The sequence below is a fragment of the Globicephala melas genome, chromosome 7 (genome assembly GCF_963455315.2).
Source record: "Globicephala melas chromosome 7, mGloMel1.2, whole genome shotgun sequence".
Classification (NCBI taxonomy): Eukaryota; Metazoa; Chordata; class Mammalia; order Artiodactyla; family Delphinidae; genus Globicephala; species Globicephala melas.
The window spans coordinates 42,206,526-42,228,189 of NC_083320.1; the positions used below are offsets into that span (position 1 = coordinate 42,206,526).

Sequence of the window (21,664 nt, forward strand, 5' to 3'; positions counted from 1 at the left end):
GAAAAAAAAAAGAAGATAGAAGTGGTATAATATGGATTTCAGTGCCCAAAATGTACATAGATAACGAAAAGCCAAATTGTATGCACTGCATGTAGCCAGGGACTGTCAAACTGTGGGGGCTTTTACCATTCCTACTGATTATTGAACACTGATCCTTGGGACACGAAATTCATCATCATGTTTAAAATAACCTAGTCCACGTAACAGGGAGATTTGGTCTATTTTCTTTTCGGTAATTAAATGCCAAAATGTCTAATAACTTGTACATGGTAAGCACTCCATTTATTCAGCAAATATTTATTGCACATTCACTACGAGCTAAGCATTTAACAAAAATTAATAAATATTAATTTTACATAAGAATGAAGAAATGCTTTTCTTGAAAATTGAAGCAAAATAATATGAATCCATCAATTAACTATATAATTCAAATCAAAACTTTTGTCGTGAGGGGTGGTGGTGGGATGAATTGGGAGATTGGGATTGACATGTATACACTAATACGTATAAAATAGATAACTAATAAAAAAGAGATTTAAAAAATACTTTGTCTAAACTACTAAAATATAAACATATTTTAAGTCAGAAATTTATTCATTTATTTACTCATTTATTCAAAAATATTTATTTAGTGTTTATTAGGTGCCAGATACTGTTCTAGGCCTGAAGAATATAACAATGAACAGAACAGACTAAGCCGCTTTCCACATGTAGCATATATTGAAGTGGAGGAAACAGACAATTTAAAAAAATCAAGTATGTGATATAATGTCAGGATTCAGAAATAGAAGTGCTGATTTTGATAGGGTAGTCAGGGAAGGCTTCTCTGAAAAGGTCATATTTGAGTCACGCAAATATCTGATTTAAGAGCACTACAGACAGAGGGAACAGTAAGTGAAAAATCCTGGTGCCACAAGCATATTTGGTGTGTCCTCAGAACAGTAAAAAGTCCAGTATGGTTGGAGCATGGAAAGGGCGGACAAGACTGATAGGAAATGAAATTGAATAGGTAGCCAAGGGCCAGATCATGTAGGGCCTCATAAACCATGGTAGGAACCATCGAATTTATCCTACGGCCCATGGGAAGACTTTGCTGGGTTTTGAGCAAGGAAATGATTTGATCTCGTTTACGTTTTTATTTATTTATTTATTTAACATCTTTATTGGAGTATAATTGCTTTACAATGGTGTGTTAGTTCCTGCTTTATAACAAAGTGAATCAGTTATACGTATACATATATCCCCATATCCCCTCCTTCTTGTGTCTCCCTCCCACCCTCCCTATCCCACCTCTCTAGGTGGTCACAAAGCACCACCGAGCTGATCTCCCTGTGCTATGCGACTGCTTCCCACATAAGCTCACTTTGTCCCAGCTTACCGTTTTTAAAGCATCACCCTGGCTATTCTGTGAACTGACTCTAGAGAGGCAGAGTAGAAACACAGAGAGCAGTTCAGAGGCTCGTTCATTTCCCTGGTGATCTGGAGCAGATGCACACTAATCTTTAGCTGTTTTTTAATTCCTAGCATCTTAGTGTCCTAACTCTGGATTAGCCTCTATTTCTTTTCTATGTCAGAGGAGAGAATTTTTAATTTGCATGTACTTTTACTAATTTTTCTATACTTTGTCATTCCAATTTATATACTGATAATTTTTCTCAGTACAATATTTTAAATCTCTTATGATCCAAATTACTCTTTGATCTATATGAGTATGAATACAAAGCTAAAGTCACCCCAGTTCTTTCCAAATATAAATATATTTTTAATTATATTGTTACTTTTGATTAGAACTTTACATTTAAAAAGTATTTTTCATATTAGAAAAACCCCAAATTTAAGAACAGACCAGTTCATTTATTTAGGGCTAGCATGTTATCAGGGAAAATAGAGCTTAAACTCCAATTCTTATTCAGGGGCCCCCTGACTGATACAACATCTGGATGAGTAATGAAAGCATCCTGTATGGTTTGTTGGCATTGGTCTCTTTGGTGCCTTGATATGAGTCTGATAATGATCTCAGCAAGCCCCAAGTCTGCCTGGCTGACAGATGTCAAATCTTGGTAGATCATTTAGGAGCTAGAAAGGTGCAGAATACATGCTATTCAGTGGCATAAACAGAAGTTATCATCCAATGACTTTAAATTGTAATCAACTATAGGCTGATTTATTTAAATAGAATCTATGTTTTTTATATGCTCATTCATAGTGTGGAACATAAATGTACTTATTTTGAAAAAAATAAAACATAATATGTGATAATAAGAAATATTGTTTTGAATTCAAAGAAATTATAATTTAGGTTGCTTAAGATAGAAGACTGGCAACTTATGAAATGGATGGGTAGAATGGGTAAGGATAAATTAAATCCCTAATATAGACTGTATGTAATATATAGTCACCATAAAGTTAAAAATATTGCCAAGTTTCAGATAATAACTTATGATAGCCCCAGTATTTGTTATAGTCAATAGCTTGTTGATTTTTCCTCTTAGAAAAGTTCAAAATAGTTTTTTTTACAAAACATAATGTATTCCTGTAGTGGCCATATACTATTACTGAAAGAAAAGTCCACATTTGATTATGCAGCTTCAAAAGCCTTCTGAGATGAAGCCAAGAGCAGGACCATTTTGCACGGCCATGCTTAAGAATAGAAGTGCTGATATCTTAATTAGAATAAAAAGAATAGCACTGTTAGCGAATAACTCTAGCATGAAAAAATAAATGAGAGCAAAAGAATTCAATGTGGCTTTATGCATGTTGCTACACGTACATTTATCTAAAATCTATAAATTGAGTTTGCTTCTACTATGTTTGAGAGTATAAGTAGATTCATTTCTCATTTCATGTATATTGTCTCTGCATATAAATACATCTTATAGACATTATATTAAAAACATGCTTTTCTACATTTTTATCAAGAATTTTGAACCTTCCCATGTTCTAAATAGCAAGCTTCTCTGCTAGATAGTAAGAGCTCCATGAATGGCAGGGGACTTTTTCCTAAGTACTGTTGACTGAAAAAAAATACACAACCTGAAAGTTGAGAATTATGTTATTCCGTGGCCTTACCGAGGACTGTAGCCCAGAATAAGCGTCTCAGATAGCTCTGAGGAACTGTTCCAGAGAGGTAAGGGAGGAGCCAGGAAATACAGGAGCTTTTGCTGAAAAAACAAACAAAAACACATGTTGAACATCAAAAGATTATGGTTAATCACACACACACAAAAACCCAGCCATCTCAAGTTAATGATTTTAGTGCCTTTTTATGTATGGGAAGATGCAAGAGTCTGGTATCACTGAAATGATTCTTTTGATATGTGTCTTAACTATCTAGGGCCAGTATGTTATTTTTCTCCACCCTGAATTCCACTCAAGGAGCACCAGTAGGGGCGGCTGCCGTGGCTAATAGCTTGATGGTGGGCAACATTAGTTGTTTATCGGAATGGCAGGCAACATTCTTTGTTTACTGAAATGGCAGGTAATATTTTTTGTCCACAGTACTTAGATTGTATACTTGGCTTAAATATTTGAAGAGAGAGAAAGCAATAAAAAAATAGAGAAAAGTAAGGAAGAAGTGAAGGACAGAGATAACAAGGACTAGAAAAAAATAGGAGTAGGAGTGAATGAACTTATTTTTAGCATTACTCAGTACGATGATATTCTTAGAATTTCCAAGAATGTGTAATATTTCTGGAAAATCAGATAAATAAGCTAATGGTTTCTGTATTTTGAAAATTATATAAAGTTAAAAATTATTAAAATCTATAGGACAATGCCAAATATCTCATCTTTAAAGTAGAATATACTGGAGATGTTATCTGTTAACAGTTTCTTTTTTAAGCAAAAAAAAAAGGAAGAAAGAAAAAGAAAGAAACGTTAGTCTTGTACTTCCAAACACGACAGAAAAAAAACTCAATTTATAGATTTTAGATAAATATGCATGGCAAATAGTCTTTTTATCCAACTGATCAAAGCTTATTTGCAGTTGATTAATCAGGTGTAGGTGGAAAGGTAATATAGTGATGGCCAGCCTGGAATGGACACTAGACCAATTTAATACAAGATGAAGAATGAACTCTTCATGAGCATGGGAAGCAACAGAACCTGCTATGTACCAAATATCATATGAAGTTATTTTCATTTGTTCTCCACTCATACCCTCAGACAACCTTTAGAGGTAGGTATTATTATGAGCTAAGAGTTATTTTCCACATTTTATGAATCAGTCAACTAACTTGCAAAATTAAGATTTTTAACTCAATGGCATATGATCCTGCAATCCCACTCCTGGGCATATATCCAGAGAAAACTATAATTCAAAAAGATACATGCGCTCCAATGTTCATTGCAGCACTGTTTACAATAGCCAAGACATGGAAGCAACTTAAATGTCCATTGACAGAACAATGGATAAAGAAGATGTGGTACATATATACAATGGAATATTAGCCATAAAAAAAGAATGAAATAATGCCACTTGCAGCAACATGGATGGACCTAAAGATTATCATAGTAAGTGAAGTAAGTCAGAAAGAGAAAGACAAAAACCATATGATATCACTTGTATATAGAATCTAAACTATGACACAAATGAACTTATCTACAAAACAGAAACAGGCTCACAGACAGAGAACAGACTTGTGGTTGCCAAGCAGGGGAAGGAAGGGATGGATTGGGAGTTTGGGATTAGAAGATGCAAACTATTATATAAGGTCCTACTGTATAGCACAAGGAACTATATTCAGTATCCTATGATAAACCATAATGGAAAAGAATATGAAAAAGAATGTATATATATGTATAACTGAATCATTTGCTATACCACAGAAATTAACACAACTATACTTCAATAAAATAAATTTTTTAAAAAAGATTTTAACTCAGGTCTTGCTGTTCATTCAACAAGCATTTATTAGGTACAGCTAACCGGCTAAGACCCTAATAATATCCAAAGGTCCATGTTCTTTCCACTAAACTGTGGGGACATGTGACAGAGGACAGGATGGAGAGCAAGTGAGTAAGGCTATAGATGATGAAACAGCCAGCAACCTAGTAGAAGCAGCAGCAGTCCCAGGAAGGAAGCACTCTCAGATGACACACAGCATGGCTGGAGCCCTGGAGAGTTAGGAATCACTGAGTAACTCACCGATTAGAAGGACATTAAGGAAACATTGAAAAATCAGACAGGAATCCTCATTCATTCATTCAACAATTATATGTGGAATGTCTATTATGTGCAAATCACTGAGCTAGGGGCCAGGGAGGGCAGGGGAGAATGCCAAGTTCATTTCGTAGAGGCTTTAACAGAGAAGAAGCTACATAAACGGGGAAGATGGTAGGAAAATGAGGATGTGCTAGATAAACAGAAGTAATAGGTAATATGAATGTAAGGAAATAAAGTATCAGAATTTTAGAACTGACCACCCTAGACATCATCTTATTTGGTCAGCTTGTCCTCCAGTAACCTGAGGCCAGATACCCAGCAGCTAGAGAGGAAGAATGCCCAAATCAGAGTCCTGACTCCTGGTGTAAGTTCCGTTCAATGACCTGATCTGATTTGCAGAAGCCTCTAAGGCTCTGGGTTCCAAACAGGAGGAATATATTGTCATTTCTAACATGAAACAGGGAGACATGAGTTTTAGGGAAGAAGAAAGATGTTTTATCATGCACACCGAGGACAGAGTCAACAGAGGGAAGAGAATAAGAAATGATATTGTTATGGAGGTAACTTCAGTGCAGTAAAGGATTTAGAAGTTCTCTTGCTACAAGTCACCATGGAAACCACCTGTTAAAATTCTACTCCTCCTTCAAGTTCTAGTTCAAGCATCATATTCTCCCTGAAACCTTTCAAGATCCTCCAGGTAGAAGTCATCGTTTCTCCTCAGTGCTCTCAAAACACATTGTTTATGCCAACTTTGATGACAGTTTTGTGGATACTGTTTTTTCTCATTTCACTGTGATCTCTGTTGCCAGCTGGGATCACATGGGCCATCTTGGTGTCTGTGATATTTAGCCCAGTACCTGGCACCAAGTAGATGGTCAACTACACGAACGGGGTTAGACTGAATTCAGTGAGATCCCTGATAAATGAAAATGCATGTGCCTAGGAATGAAAGACAAACAAAAACACAAAAATGTGGCAGTAATATTTGCAGACCCCCAAACACCTTTAACAAGAGGAACTTATCGGGAGTTCGCAGCAGGGAGGTATTCACACATCCTGTAACTTTTTACCTTTTAAAGCTTAATATGTTTGAGAAACTCTAAAGCATTCTTATTTCAAGGCAAAATGTTCAAACACTTCTACTTAAAGTCCTTCATCCCAAGGGTTTCGGAATAGCTCACGACTATTTCTGGCTGCCAACACTGCCATACAGCCCTGTTTCAGAGCATCAAAACTCACTGGCAACACTGCAGGAAGTCAATGAAGAACGCTGGCTTGGCCTGTAAACTAAAATGCCACCATGTGTTTGCAAGTTTAACATTTCAGTGGATGAACAAGTTAAGATGAGGAGAGAGAGAGAGAGAAGGACGGAAATGACTCCCTTCATATAACAAACTCTACTTGAAAGTCACTTTTATATAGACATAAACAGTTGTTATTTACAAAGGCACATTTTAGTCTACTGGAATTTCTCCATGCTCATGTTATTTTTTTCAAATGTGGTTTAAACAATTTAGAAATAGATTATCTAGATCTAAATCGATGCAAGAAATATTTACTAAGCTTGACATTTAAGCAAAATGTCAAATCTAATATTTTTATCTTTAATTATATTTTGAAACTATCAAAAATATAACATATGTGTATCCACCAGCTAGTTTTAACAAACATTTTACCATATTTATTTCTGATCTTTTCTTAAGAGATATAACATTATGGATAAAGTTAAAGGCATCTTCCTTCCTTAATCATATTTCCTAACTTCTCTTTCCAGGATTGGTATATAACATCCTTATGAATATTTTAATCATATTTTTCATTATTCAAATAATGAAATTTATGATAGCATGTTATAATATGTATTAAATATTATTTTAAAAACAAATTTAAATTAAATTGACACCAAAATTAATAAGTGAAAGATAAAGGATGATATAATCATAAAGGGAGATTATTTGATACAAGTTTTAATTATGAATGTATTTAGTTCATGCCAGCATAACTTAATCAACACTTTATTTTTATACTCAATTATAACAGCATAAACTTTTGTGGACATCAGTCTGGAAAAAAAAAAATGTTATAAAAGCACCGAGAATTAATTTCATGAGGAAACGTTGCAAGTATACAAAGGTCACCTTATTTTCCTACCTTTATATCATAAGATCAATAAAACTGACTGAAACTTGTTGGATAGGTATTTTATTGTTCCCATTTATCACCCATCATTTATACACACACACACGCACACGCACACGCACGCGCACACACACACACACACACACTCTTACTCACTTACTGTTCTTAGCTCCCTGAGAGCCAAGGAGTAAAGGAAAACACATCAGGTCTTAAGGTGACATTACCTAATAAAAGGAGATATGCCATACCATCAAGTAACACTACCTTTTTTCTTTGAAAAGAATTATCATGAGTGTCCTTATAGGAAACTAAATAAAAATTAAACAGACAAATGAAAACCACCTGAACGATGTAATGGACAGTGTTTTCAAACTAGCAATTTTACCACAATGCAGAGTTATTTTTCATCTACTGTTTCTTATATCTCATGGATAAAATCCTAGGGCATGATATGAAATTGCAGCTTTCTGGAAAATCTAAACTGTAATGATGTTCATGCATATTTACTCCTGAAAGTCCTTTGGCAAAGGAAAGCACACCAGAGGGCCAGTTTGTAAAATATCAACATGAAGCCACCCCACTGGCTGCAGTGGGTGTGGGAATCCCACAGCTCGTCCTAAAGGAAGGTGCTAAAACAGTCAACATGGATTGTGACAGAAAGGAGTGAGTGGGAATTCAGTCTATCACGTTATTCAAATGCGATTTTTTCATTATATTGTTTTTCCTTCCAATTTTTTATTCTGGGGTCTTCATGCTTTCTGACTCTGTTGTGTACTAAGACCCATCTAGTCAGAGCAACCATGCTTCTTAGTAATCAGAGTCACCCTTGGTTATTGAATATGTTTTCCAGCTTAATGACCAAGAGCATACACATGATGCTAATGAGGGATTTTTGCTTCAAGATACTTTTAAAAATGTATATGAGTAAGAAGAATTGTTTACTCAGATTATTTTAAGATGTAAATGCAGCTGCTTCAAAAAGGAAAAAATAATCCTGAGAAAAATGCAACTGTGATACATGAAAATGGATCACGAGCTCAATCCTGCTTCAACTACATCCTATATACTGAAGAGGGGTGTGGGAGCGCTTGAGGCCTCGGAGGGAGCCTTGTTTGCTCTCTAAAGCAGTGGCACTAATCGTAGCTGCTGCCACAGTCCTCATCAATCAGTCCTGGAATCAGGCCAGGTGTATGTTAAAAATCCAAGGAATAATTCTCTAAACCACAATTAAGGGTGCTTACATGATATCTACATCATGATAGAACCCTGTTTGCCTCTGTCCCAGTAGCGAAGAAAGAAAATTCTCCCTACTGGGAGAGGAAAAGATGCCTTCCTGAATCCCACATGCAGCTGCCACCCTGAGCCTGGCTGCTCTTCTCTAAAGTTTCCGATTTGGAACAGAACGCAGGTCAGGAAAAAAAAAGGAGGAAAGGGTAGAGCAGGAAATGCATAGGGGTGACATTTTTTACCTTAGTGCTTTGCTACAATATGCCTTAAGTATCAAGCCACTAAGCCCTATTGATTCTTCCTTCGAGTGACTGCCTCACTCTTGCGCTTTCCTTTGCTAGTCCCTCTAGCTGATGGTGATAGCCTGGTGACTAGTCCCCCTGCCCACACTCCACTACCAGCTAATCTTCCTAAAGCACCCCTTTCATCACGTTGACCTTCTCATCACCCTGTGCTCAGAAAGCTTTCTGGACTCCCCACTGACTAGAAGATAAAGGCCACTCTTTGGACTGGAATTGAGGCCCTTTATAATCTGTCTATAGACTGCTAGACTCGGCCACTTTTATTGGGAAGAGTTCATTTCAATCAGACTGATTTATTCCTGTTCCCCAGCACCCGGTGCACTGTCTGCCTCCACACATTTCCCCATGTCGTTTCTTCCATCACAATTCTGTTAAATCCTACCCATCTTTTGAGATAGTTCAGTTTCCATGGTTTCCTCCCTACCTTGTGAGCATTAAACCTGGGAGTCATGTAGAAGTTGGAGCTAAGTGCCTGGCACTGGGGGCCCCTCCAGACTTTCATCTCCTTTCTCACCACTCCATCTTGGTTTTGCTTGATGAATCAGTCCTTCTGACTTCTCCACTATTGATGTTTTTCAATCAGTGCATTTAATCACCTGTTCCTGTCACCTGAGACCACACACATATCACCTGAAGCATGTGGAGGAATACGTGTCACTGAAGCATGTACATTAAACAAGAATATTAAACTCCTTATAGTGGAATAAAAGAGAAAGAGAAAAAGGGAGTGGCTGAGATTTGTCAGTAGGCTGTGCAAGCTATCTGCCTTAGAAAGAGCTAAGGAACTTGCTTAAAATGTTGATTCTGAGTCCCATCCCAGATGTATCGCGTCCGAATTTCTCACGGCGAATCTTACACACACTAAATTTGGAAAATCTCTTAGTCTTAGAGGGTAAGAAAGAGTATTTACTATGATCACAACTCATCACAGCTGCACATCAGAATCACATTTTGTAGCATTTTTGACAACTGCAGTTACCTTGGCCTCATACCAGACCTCCTAAGTGAGAATCCTTGTGTTGGCACCCAAGGTCAAAATATCCCACAAGAGGTTTTGCTCTGCATCCAGGATTGGAAACCACTGAGCCAAAAGTTAATGATGACCAATATTTATTAGGTAATTACAACTTCGAGAAATAGTGTTAAGCAGTTTATGTACATTTATAAACGATTTTCATAGGTTTGGAGAAGTTAAATAACTAGTCCAGTGCCATACAACTAGTAAGTGATCAAGCCTCAGTTAAACACAGGTCTATTTGTTACAAAACTCCGAACTCTAATCTCATTCCCATCTACCTTTATTATTTGAGACATTATTTTAATACATGGCCGTCGGTCTCTTTCCCTGGAATCGTTCCTCCTGCTAAATATGTGATTCTGGTTTTGAAAGTTCTGACATCACCTAGGGGAAGGGTTCCTCAGCTTAGTTTCCCTTCGTTCACACACCCATTGACTGGCTATCTGTAGTTCTAGACATTTTCTCAATCCTTTCCATCTAACAAGCCAATTTCTATGCTTTAATCCTTATAAAAAGATAGATATTAATAGCAACTGAACTTTTTCCATGTACAAGAGAAGCCTGGTCCCCCTCACCGTAATCCTAGGTTACATGTCTGGAGAAGGGCATTGCTCCTTCCTCTTAGGTTTTGAAACAAAAAGGACTGCCGTTCTCAAATTAAAAAAAAAAAAATTATTGGCCCAAGCTTACATATGTCACCTGAGTAACAATATGGTAGACTTCCTCACCTTACCTCTCAGTCAACACTCTTCCACCCTTTGTATAGAGGGTTTAACTTTTCAATGAATTTTCACATCTCTTACCATATTTTTTCCCCACAACTCAGTCGTTCCTGAATTGTAGCTTCTTTACAGGTAAAATATTTATAATCAAATTCCATCAAAAGGAGTGACATGAAAATTAATGAGTAAATGGATTTAAAGTATCACAGGAGTCTTGAGTGAAAGGTACACACTGTTTTTACTGTTACTACTATAATGCAGCTCACCCATGACAGTTCTGACGGAGAACACTGACGGCAGCTCTGACCTCATTTACTGGTCAGGCCAGAAGGGGTCTGCATCGTAACCTCAGAGACAGACAAGCTCCAGGGAAACAAACCAGTCAAGGTCCAAAAAAACCCCGAAACCACCGTCACTGCCATGCAACTGAGTGCTTTAAAACTGATTAGGAATGTTGTATGGTCAAAATTCTGAATGGACATCAGATCAAGAACCTTGGTAGAGGAATAAGTGACAGGCATGTTTGATAGATGAAACAAAATCTAGTGAAATTAGAGGGCAGCCACAAACCACACACATGAATAAGTAATTTGCTACCTGGAAGCGTCTGCATCCTCACACTCTGGTGGATGACAAGACATTCTTAAATACACGGGAAAGGCTTATTTAACTCATTTCAGAACATTCTTGGAAGAGGCATTTCAAGAGAGGCAGGGAATTGAATTAATGTCAAATCCTCCAAAATATTCATGAAATAATTATAAATGTATGTGAGTTTTACTTCCTATAATTTAGATTCTTCGCTCCATCAAGCGGTCTTTTAAGCTTATTGGATATTTCTCTTCTTTCTTACAATTCAGAGAGCTAAGGTTTTCAGTCAATGCTAATTTTCTCTGAAGGATTTTCAGAGGGGAGTATTTCCACATAGAGACCCCTGAAATTATTATTTTCAAGTAGGCTGATTCTTTCTCTTTGTAGCCTAGAAGAAAAGAGATCTACGTAATCGCAGTGTCAAAGTGTCAAAAGACTGAGATAGGTTGAAAAAAAGAAGAAAAGAAAAGAAAACACAAAAAACCTTCAAGGCATCCATGCAGTTCTCAGCCTTACAAATCCTTGGCTCACATAAAATACTTGTGACATGCTGTAATTAACTAGTTACTCCTCTCAGAATGAATAATAATGCAATTATTTGCCAAAAGCAGGGAAGAAGGGATAGTTTCTGTTTTTAAAAATGTTCGCCTTTCATTTCTGTAGAAAGCAAAACCCTGGATTAGTTTACATAAGCTGTGAAAGCACAGAATAACCTGCATTCTCACTATTACACTATATGATAATTCTGTCACCTTTTTATCAGAGCCTTATACTTTTCAATGGTTTGAAACAGTACTAAACTGACAAGTCAGGACCACATTCAAATTGTACTGGTTCTTAAAAACAGCACCCAAATACCACAGAATGTAAGTAGTAACCTGGCTGGTGAAAACATTTTTGTATTTGGACTGCTATGCCATTGAGGAGGCTAAGGGCTAGCGAGGGCTCTGTTTCCTTTGTCTGTGCAGACACAAATAAAAGGAGGAAGGTGAACCTTAGTTCTTCAAGGTCCTTCTCCTTCCTTACAGATGCCATGTGCCAAGTAACACAAAGTTAGGTGAGAGTTTATCTGAATATATCACTGGTTCTCTCGCCTATGTGTTAATATCTAGACAATGACTGTTTTCTTTAAATTTTTCCAACTCCATCCTGTCACAATTTCAGTAATCCATTCAGCAAGCATTTATTAAAGCCTTGCTATGATGCACCGTACTAGGTACCAGGAATTCAAAGGTAAAAAAGACACATCGCCCTTGAGAAGGTTGCAGGAAAGTAAAAATATGAACTAGACAGCAGGTACATTAACAATGGAGTAAATGCCACCAGGGAGCCCCCTCTCCACACACACATACACAAATTCATCCACTGATATAAAGACACAAAACCCTGCTGCCCGATGAATATGAACTTCCAAAATATTTTAAAAGTTTTGAAGCAGAGACTTTGGTTTTGTGCTAAAACGTAACAAGTTTGTAATTTCAGTAGAGTCAGTTGGAATGTGTTTGTATGTGTATGTGTGTCTGTCTGTGTGTGTTTTTATGTGGAGCCAACTTTATATAGAGTTTCATTAAGGATAAAATGTTCTGAACAATTGATGCCTTACATAAACAGATTAATTTAACATGTATCAGTTACTCATTCTAATACCAAGTGTTAGTTCAGAATTTTTTAAAACTAATATTCTCTGATATATCCTCATGACCCTATGATACTAAAAAGCCTGGATCACTTGTTTGGGAAGACAGAGACTGAGTCAATGTTATTTAAATTCATAAAATCATGATAAATATTCCAAAAGTAGACACAGTCTTGTTTTTTCAAGCCCTATTCACCCAAAGCATTCATTTAATTAGTTAATAGTAGGCATTTGGATCTTTCTTGTTTTTCATTGTACTGAACAGTATGTAGAACAGTGCCGGCTTTGGCATCAGACTGCCTATATGCGAAATTAGGTTCTTCCGTATACAAGCTGTGTGACTTCTCCAAGTCTACATATTCTTATCTGTAAGATGGAGATGGTAAAAGTAACTACCTCATAGAGATAGAAGGATGAAAGGAGTAATAACATATAAAGCACATAACACTAGGACAGGCACTATCATTAAATAAGCTAGTATAATTATCCTCAAATTCAATTGAATATTCATTTGATCTCAGTGAGGACATTTACTATTTGCCAAGAAAATTATTTAGCTACCCTATGTCTATTTCTAAGGCAGTAGAGTGATGAGAATTTATATTAATTTTATCCTTTCTTTGAAAATATAAAATCATGTTTCTGTATTCATTCGTTTCATTTATGTATGTATTGAAACCACAGTTACTGAAAGTTTAGTGTGTGAAAGGTATTGGGCGGGACAGGGAACACAAAGATGATTTAGCCACTACTGATAAAAATCAAGACAGACTTAACAGTTTGAGACCATGGTCCTGAAATCTTGCATGGTTTTCTAATGAATTAAGCCTAATAAACTTAGGTACAAAAAATATATAGTAAGTAACGATCATATAATCAGAGTTCATTGGTCTTTCATAAACGTAGAAATGGTAGGTCTTTGTAAGCCAGTCCCAACATTTCCCTTTCCCTAAGCTACATAGTTTTAAAGCCATTTCAGCAATCAATGAAGCTTTTTCCACTTATTCAAAGAAAGAAAAACATTCTTCACAGACTTCCAATTTCCAATTGTTGCTGAAATTCATGAGCAAATTTATTATACTCATGCATTTATTTAATATATTCAAGGCCCAAAGAGGAGGGAGGAAGGAGAAGGTATGATAACACTATACAGTAGAGAAAAAGATAATTATAACCCATGCTTTCCTAAAGCTTATAGCCCAGCAAAACTCCATCTTACTTTCACCTCAAAGAATCTAGGTCCTCCTTTTGAGATGAGAATAGAAATGCCAAATGTCTACACTTTTATCTTAGGCATTTCCTGAAAGGCTTTATTTGAGGCAGTAAGAATGAGGAATTGCCAAAGGGGAAACAAACCTTGAAAGGAGATACCTGAATGAGCAATGCTAGAAAAGGAAAGGGAAGAAGATGTCGGCATCAAAAAGTCTGTGGGACTAAGATCAGATCAGTCAAACTAAAAAAAAAAAAAAGCCAACTGGAAAAGGAAGATCTTGTAAGATATCCTGAACAATTGTTTAATTTGGTGCTATGGCTTAATTAAGTGAATTCTTCACTGAAACGTTGAACCTGGCCAGTTCAATTCAATCAAATTTTCTCTTTCCATCTCTATTCTCATTTCACCATTTTGTTATGATTATCAAATGGACTTCTGAATTGCCAGTCATTTTTTGTCAAGATTATATATGGCGTACATCCCTGAATTTCTTTGTGTTCAATTTGGAGAAACCTGAAAAGCCCTTGATATCTTACATAGTTTACTCCAGATGGACAGAGGTTCTCACATACCTTCCTCTCTGTTCTGCTGCTGCTAACAGATGATTATTTCAGTGTCTTTCAAGGAGATAGTCTCTAGAGTCTAACACAACAACAGTCAAAACCTAAACTGTCTTCAACATAAATGAAGCTGTCTTTTTAAAAGTACAAAAGAAGTCAGTCCCTTCCCCTCTTTATTTACTACAAATGGTTAAGGGGAACAAGCCTGAGCTACAAGTCACTTCTCCAAATCCTTTATGAAAAGGACCAAAAGCTCTTTGAACATGTAGGAGCTCCTGATCTCAGATTTTTCAGATGCCAAGAATCAGCCAAGGAAGCAATGTCACGATCCCAGTAGCTGTCATCGTGTAGCGCCATCACGGCCAAGGTAGGAACACCACTCTCAATGACTTAAGCATGTAGGGATGCTTACCATCTGTCTTGTTTGTATCTAAGTAAGTGAAATATTAAAAATAACCAAGTGTCCCTAAAGCAGTTCTCTTACCAAAAAAATATTAAATGAATGAGTACAGTATCTGCCAACACTTTTAACAGAGATCTAGGTAATTCTGATACAGATGGTTTAAAGACTACGCTCTGAGAAGCACTGATGTGTAGACAAGCCCTCTCGCACTCAGCCAACAAACCGATCAAGCAGTGATTCCTAGGAAGTGAGTCTGGTGCCAGGCTGACTGCTTAGGAATACAGAATCCTAGGCTTTTCCCCTAGACTTACGGAGGCCCAGAAGCCTGCTTATAAATAGCTGTGTTTACATTTTTCCGGGAAACATACACAGTCTGCAGTAAGAGGAAAGGGGTTGTATTTTACTTGAACACATCTGTGGGGGGTCCTTGTTCCACAATTTACTAGCTCTCTGACATTATGTAATATCACTGGACTGAAAAATGGCTGTTTTGAAGATTAAAGAAAGCAATGCATGTTTAGAACCCAGCATGTAGTCAGCAGCTTGTTTTTGTTATCACTATATCCTATGCTCAGCTCCAAGTAGATATACAAAACTAAAATGTGTGATTCATCACTTCAAGAAGCATATCATCTATTTAGAAAATAGAAATATTAATAAAAATTTTAAATGGGTTTATATTCTAAGGCACTAACATATTTGCACACATAAACACGATATTCTGAGTGACAAAGTAGATTGTAAAATACAGAGAATTATAAGGACATAGGAAAAATCATAAGAAGCTTGCTTTAAATGTCTAATTCTCTTAATTCAGGTGACCTAATTTTCATTAATTCACCAAATTTTTATTTCTATTAGTAAAAATATTAAAATCATGAGCGATAATCAACTAATAATCATTTAAAACTGAAAATAGAAAGAGAGTATGTATCTGGGAAAGGGCTCCATGGGATAGACTTCAAGGGGCCCATGAAACCCCTAAAATATTATGCAGAGTTGTTTATATGAATATAGGTATTTCTGAGGAGAGATCCATACCTTTTACTTGATTCTCAAAGGGTTTGGTTATCTCCTCAAAACGTTAAGGACCACTGAAGATTCCTGTTTAGCACATCTTACGTGTATCCTCCTATATGCTGAAGAAATTTAACTCCTGACTGTATTCCAAATAATCTCCGTGTGTACTTTCTCTTAAATGTTCTCTGAATCATTTTCCTCAAGCTTTCACCATTCAAATATCCTGAGAAAAGAAGTAACACAGCAAGATTTCATTTAAGGAAATTGTAAAGCAGAGTTTCATGGCTACTTCAGCTTATTCAAATTCTGCAGGCATCAGCACGGAAGTTTCTGTACATGTTTTAAAAGTTCCAGTGGCAGAGATTAACTGATGATTATTTTCTGAGTTTTCCCTTTTTATTTTTTATCCATTGCTCAGTCTTTTGAATTATTTTTGATTTGTTCTGTTTCTTTTCACCTCAGGTAGAAGAGTGAAGGAACTTCCCCTGGAAGGATAAAATGCAATTTTGCCAACTTGCATTTTGCCAACCTAGCAATTCTTCCACTTTGTGTTTTATTTATAATGTGGTAACAACACTATTGATGTCACACATTTTTATTTCTCTCTTCCTTTAGGTGTGTGTGCAACATTGACTGTTCTCAAACCAACTTCAATCCCCTCTGTGCTTCTGATGGGAAATCTTATGATAATGCATGTCAAATCAAAGAAGCATCATGTCAGAAACAGGAGAAAATCGAAGTCATGTCGTTGGGTCGATGTCAAGGTAATGTTCACACCAAAATTAATTTTAAAGAATGTCTTTAGTCTTTGTGTAGAAATGAAAAGTGGAGATAACTCCTTATTAGGCAGCAGCTTCATTTTTGAAAGACAATTCTGACTTACAATGGGCAGTAAATTTTACTGCAGCAATTGTGGTGATTATAGGAGTTTGAGGGCCTATTGGCAACAGTCCATATTTTTTTCTATATAATGGGACTGTATCTTCACAGTGCCATCAACCCAGAGGTCAATATTCAGAAGATAGCAGATATACTCCTTGCACAGGGAAAAAAGAAAGTGAAAATCATTTTTAGCAAAGAATCTACAGATTATTAGACAACCTTGAAATCAAAAGCAAATCACACCACTTTTAGGTATTAACTCAACAGAAATATTTCAAGTACGTTTTTATAAACAGTATGTACTGGAATGTTCTATTTTGTTTCTTGTTCAGAAACAAACATCTTTTTTGTTTTTGATTGGTTATTCTTTTACCCAACTTATCTCAGTTATAACTGTGAACCTTCTCCTTGCCCTAAACCTTAGAAAGCCTATATCCTTCTATTATTCACTCTCGAACAGGTATTGACCTTGTAAATCTGCTTTGTATAAAGATTGCTTAGAAATACAGTTGAAAATTCCTTAATTGTAGTGAAGATACTGTTAGAAGGATATCTAGGAAACAGGTAATCTTTATTGTTAATTTTTTAACACAGATAACACAACTACAGCTACTAAATCTGAAGATGGGCATTATGCAAGAACAGATTATACAGGTACGTAATATTTTCTACTACAAAATATGAGCACTGCTATTAAAGAGTTCTGGGGAACCACTGTTTACCATTGATCCTAAGATGATCTTGCAAGACTTTTGACATGTGCTAGTCTTCTCTTGCTTAGTTCAAATTTTCAATAGACAAGACTGAATTTTTGTCGAAGCAAATAAGACACTTTTTTTTTTTGCCACAGTTAAAGCAATTGTCAAAAATGTCAGTAAGATATAATTAACTTGTTTTGACAGTGCAAACGGTACAAACGACAAAACATTTATCAAATTAATGGGCATCAATGGAAATTAATGCAATTTTTGGCAGTATATTATAATTAATGCAAATGTTCTTGTTTGAATTTTTATAAAAGTCAACAATAAAAAAGTTTAGAAAGAAAGGACATCTATAAATAGTAATACAGGCTGTCTATTTTGATGCAAAGTTAAAAAGGTATAGGTAATTTATTTTAAAAAATAATAAAATTCTTTATTTAGAAACTAAAATGCAAAATTATACAGAGTAAAATTATACTCTGACATATGCAAAATTATAAAGCATTTAATGTAGACATGTAAATCTTATTTAGCAATTACAGAATATTATTTTGAGGAATATTTTTACCTAATATAGTTTTCCTGAGTGAGAAATAACTTGTGGGTATTCAAATAAGGTTTTAACAGATTCTTAAATTTCATAGAAATTTAGGATAAAAAATATAATATAATAAAAATAAATTATTGAGGTTGATAATGATAAGCAGTTTTTTTTTAAAAAAAGCAGTTTTCCATTTAGCTATTAAACATTTATAACTAGATTTATGGCTAATATTCAATCAAAAAATGCTTATCTTTTGAAATATGGATTACTATTCACTCTTTTTGAAATTACACTTCCTTTAACACTATTTCTGCCATTATATTTATACACATGATAAATCTTGATGAAACTTTTTAAAGTTAGTCAATCAGATGTTTTACTCATAGATACCTCAAACATTTCAGAATTTGGAAATAACAAAAGGATTCTTTTTTTTAATTTTCCATTTTTATCTTAATGATTTTCAACAATGTAAATAAAATTTTCATGTGCTAGAAGTCTACAATTATCATGGACAATGATACATGAAAACATATTAGCTCTACGTAGATATTGTATAGCTGTTCCCAAAGGGTCCAGGAGAGATATTAATAGGTGTTCCTTGAAAAGAAGAGTCCATGGTCAGTAGGTTTGGGAAGAGTCCAGATAAACAAATGAATTTTTTACCCAAAACTCTTCATGGCTCTTATATGCACTGTAAAATTTTTAAGAGATGTGTATCTTTTATTTATTTAATGTTTTTTATGTTTTATTGTACAGAATTTCTAATACATAAAAAATACACACAAATGTAGGCTGTAGAGTAAAATGAACCCCCATGTACTCATCACTCAAACTGAGTAACATCAACCCATGGCTAACCTAGCCTCATCCCCACACCCATCTTTCTCCACTTTCAAAATATGTGGAAATAAATACTTCAGCTTGCATCTCTAAAAGATTAATCCTTTTTAAATAAAATTGTCATTATCACACCTAAAATAATTATGAATAATTCCTAATAACACATAGCTTTTATCAAACTTATTCGATGAATAGCACATTTTTTGTGGCACATTTTTCATTACTAGTGTCACCAAGAATGCACTTTGGAATATGCTGATCTACAGGAAAATATTAAAAGTGATAAAAGATAATAATGAAAAATTGAGGTCTGAAGCTAATAGCATATATTTGAAATTTTAAATGATATAAAAGTTAAATTTTATATTTTATTAAAAATAGTAACTATATATTGGCATTTTAAGTCACTACCTGACATATTTAATTTTACTGTAGCCTAAAATATTTGGAAATTTTACAATGATCTCACTTTTATACAAGGAGTAACTTAACACACTGCACTTAAAATACATTTATACCTGTTTTGCAAAGTAATTCATTTTGAAAAAAAATCTTCAAAAATGTAACATATTGTGAATATCTTCTCCATTGAGCTCACAGCAGAATCAAACATCTCCCTGAGAATTCTGTCCCTGAAACAAAGAACTCTTCAAGTTGATTAGCATCAATGTGCAAATATATTTGCATTTATAAAATTGCACCAATAAATACAATGGAGTTTGCTATTCTCTCTATATTATGCATACTGCATATTAACGGTTTGTCCATTTTCAGAGAGTTTGGGGAGCTGAACTCTTATTCCAAAAAATATTTTATATTTGAGTTTGGTTTCAAACAGATCATCTCTGATCTTCAGTGTCGATGCTTTTAATTGACATTGTTTCCTATCTTAGGTCTTTATTGAACGTGAGAATGTGTTTTTAAATACATGTGCAAATGAAAACTATCTAGACACTCAGTGTTGTCCAAGATGTTCTAATTTGACATCAGATTTATCTAGTAGATCCCAAAGAAAAACCTCTGAGATAAAAGTAAAGTTTAAAAATACATGTTTGTTGAAATCCAAATTTAAGACAGGAACAAAGATAATGTCAATTGAAGCTTGCAATTTCTAATTAAACATTGATTGCACACTTTAAAATTCCCCTGGATTTAATTTATATGTCTGTCTTCATCGATGATCTTATTAAAATGCAATATATACCCTTTTTTAGACATTATTTAAATAACAGTCAGGTCCCTCAGCATTTCCAGGCTTCTAGTAGTATTTGCATTTCCCGAATTTTGGGACTCAAACTTTGGAAAAAAGTAAAAGGAACCAAATGGAGACTCAGTATGTCATTGTCCTCTTAATTTCCGTTCCACATGCTCAAAACTCCCCAAGGAGGGAAAACAGGAACTAGAACTTCATGGTTTCTAGAAGTTTGCTATGTGCTCACAGCTAATTTAATGTCAGTCACTTCCCTCGTTGAACAAACATTCATGCGCTCTCCCACCACAGGGAGGTACAGATCTTAAAGCACTCTCATTTTTCCCCTAACATGTCCTTAATACTATAGTTGTTAAACTTTTAGCTTCCCCCCCCGCCCTTTTTTTCCTTTGAGCCTACCTTGCAGCTATTAATACAAGAACATATATTTCTGATTACAAAAATGGAAACATACTTTAAAGAAAGCTTAAATCTAAAAATAAATATGCTGTGTCTCATTTTTTATATCACTTTAGAAAGAGAGACTCCAAGTAAGGACAAGCAGGGGCTAATTTACAAAAAAATAAATGCAAACTAAGAGAGCCACGCCCCTAACATGATTAGGGCTTGACTGAACTTATGCAGCGCTGTGAATTCCATGAACCTCATAGGCACATAACTGAAGTGGACGCTAGGAAACCAAAGAATTTGCCAAATCATCCCTGCCAGCATTACTTTCCAATTGTGTCTGACTTTGGTCTCTATTTTGCCCTCTCTCCTTTAATGAGACCCAAGGCATTAGTGAGTCCTGAATCAAGAGCTTTGGATCTCTTTGTTTCAAGGCAGACAAGGATCCCTGTCTGATAAGCTAAACAAGCCACTTAATGCTATTCTCCCTTCATCAGTCTAAGTCGGGCTTAGATTTAGGTCTTTCTCTTCACTCACAGAAAGGTTCAGAGAACACAATTTTATAAAACCACAAAGCTAAGGCTTTCAGGGATTTCCATTGTTTCAAAATGCTAATATTAAACTTTCCTTCTGGAAGTTTTTAAATAGAAAATGTTTTATACCTCTTGAAATCTGCAACATTTTCTTTAAAAAAAAAAATATATATATATATATATACACACACACACATATATTCCCTCATGTCTTATAATGAAAAAAAAAATGAAGTGCAACTCTTTTGTTTTTCTTCATCTGGTATGTGTATTTTCTGATTGGGTTGCTTTTCTGTCTAAAAGTCTGGTCATGCTTCACAAAAGTGGCTATATTTTTTTCTGATAAAAATATACTTAATTTTATAAGTTATTAGATGTAAGAAAAAACCAAACAAGCAAAACAGTCATGTAGTTAAACTAGTCTGTGTTTTATCATCTAGAAAATAAAATGTATTTTTAAATGCCATTCTGTACCAGTTTCCAAAAGTATTTGCAGAGACTTATAATTAAAATATATTCAACAAAATTTTTTAAAGAGAAATTGAAAACATAAAAGCAGAACTGTT

The 21,664-nt window shown here is 35.2% G+C and overlaps 1 protein-coding gene across 1 annotated transcript in view; it reads left to right on the forward strand.

Moving 5' to 3' along the window:
• TMEFF2 (transmembrane protein with EGF like and two follistatin like domains 2) overlaps positions 1-21,664 on the forward strand; it is a 250,423-nt gene that overhangs the window by 179,715 nt on the left and 49,044 nt on the right. The window contains exons 6-7 of the mRNA XM_030853661.2: positions 16,611-16,759; positions 17,472-17,531. Of these exons, the coding sequence (XP_030709521.1) occupies positions 16,611-16,759; positions 17,472-17,531 (209 nt within the window). The remainder of the gene's footprint in view (positions 1-16,610; positions 16,760-17,471; positions 17,532-21,664) is intronic.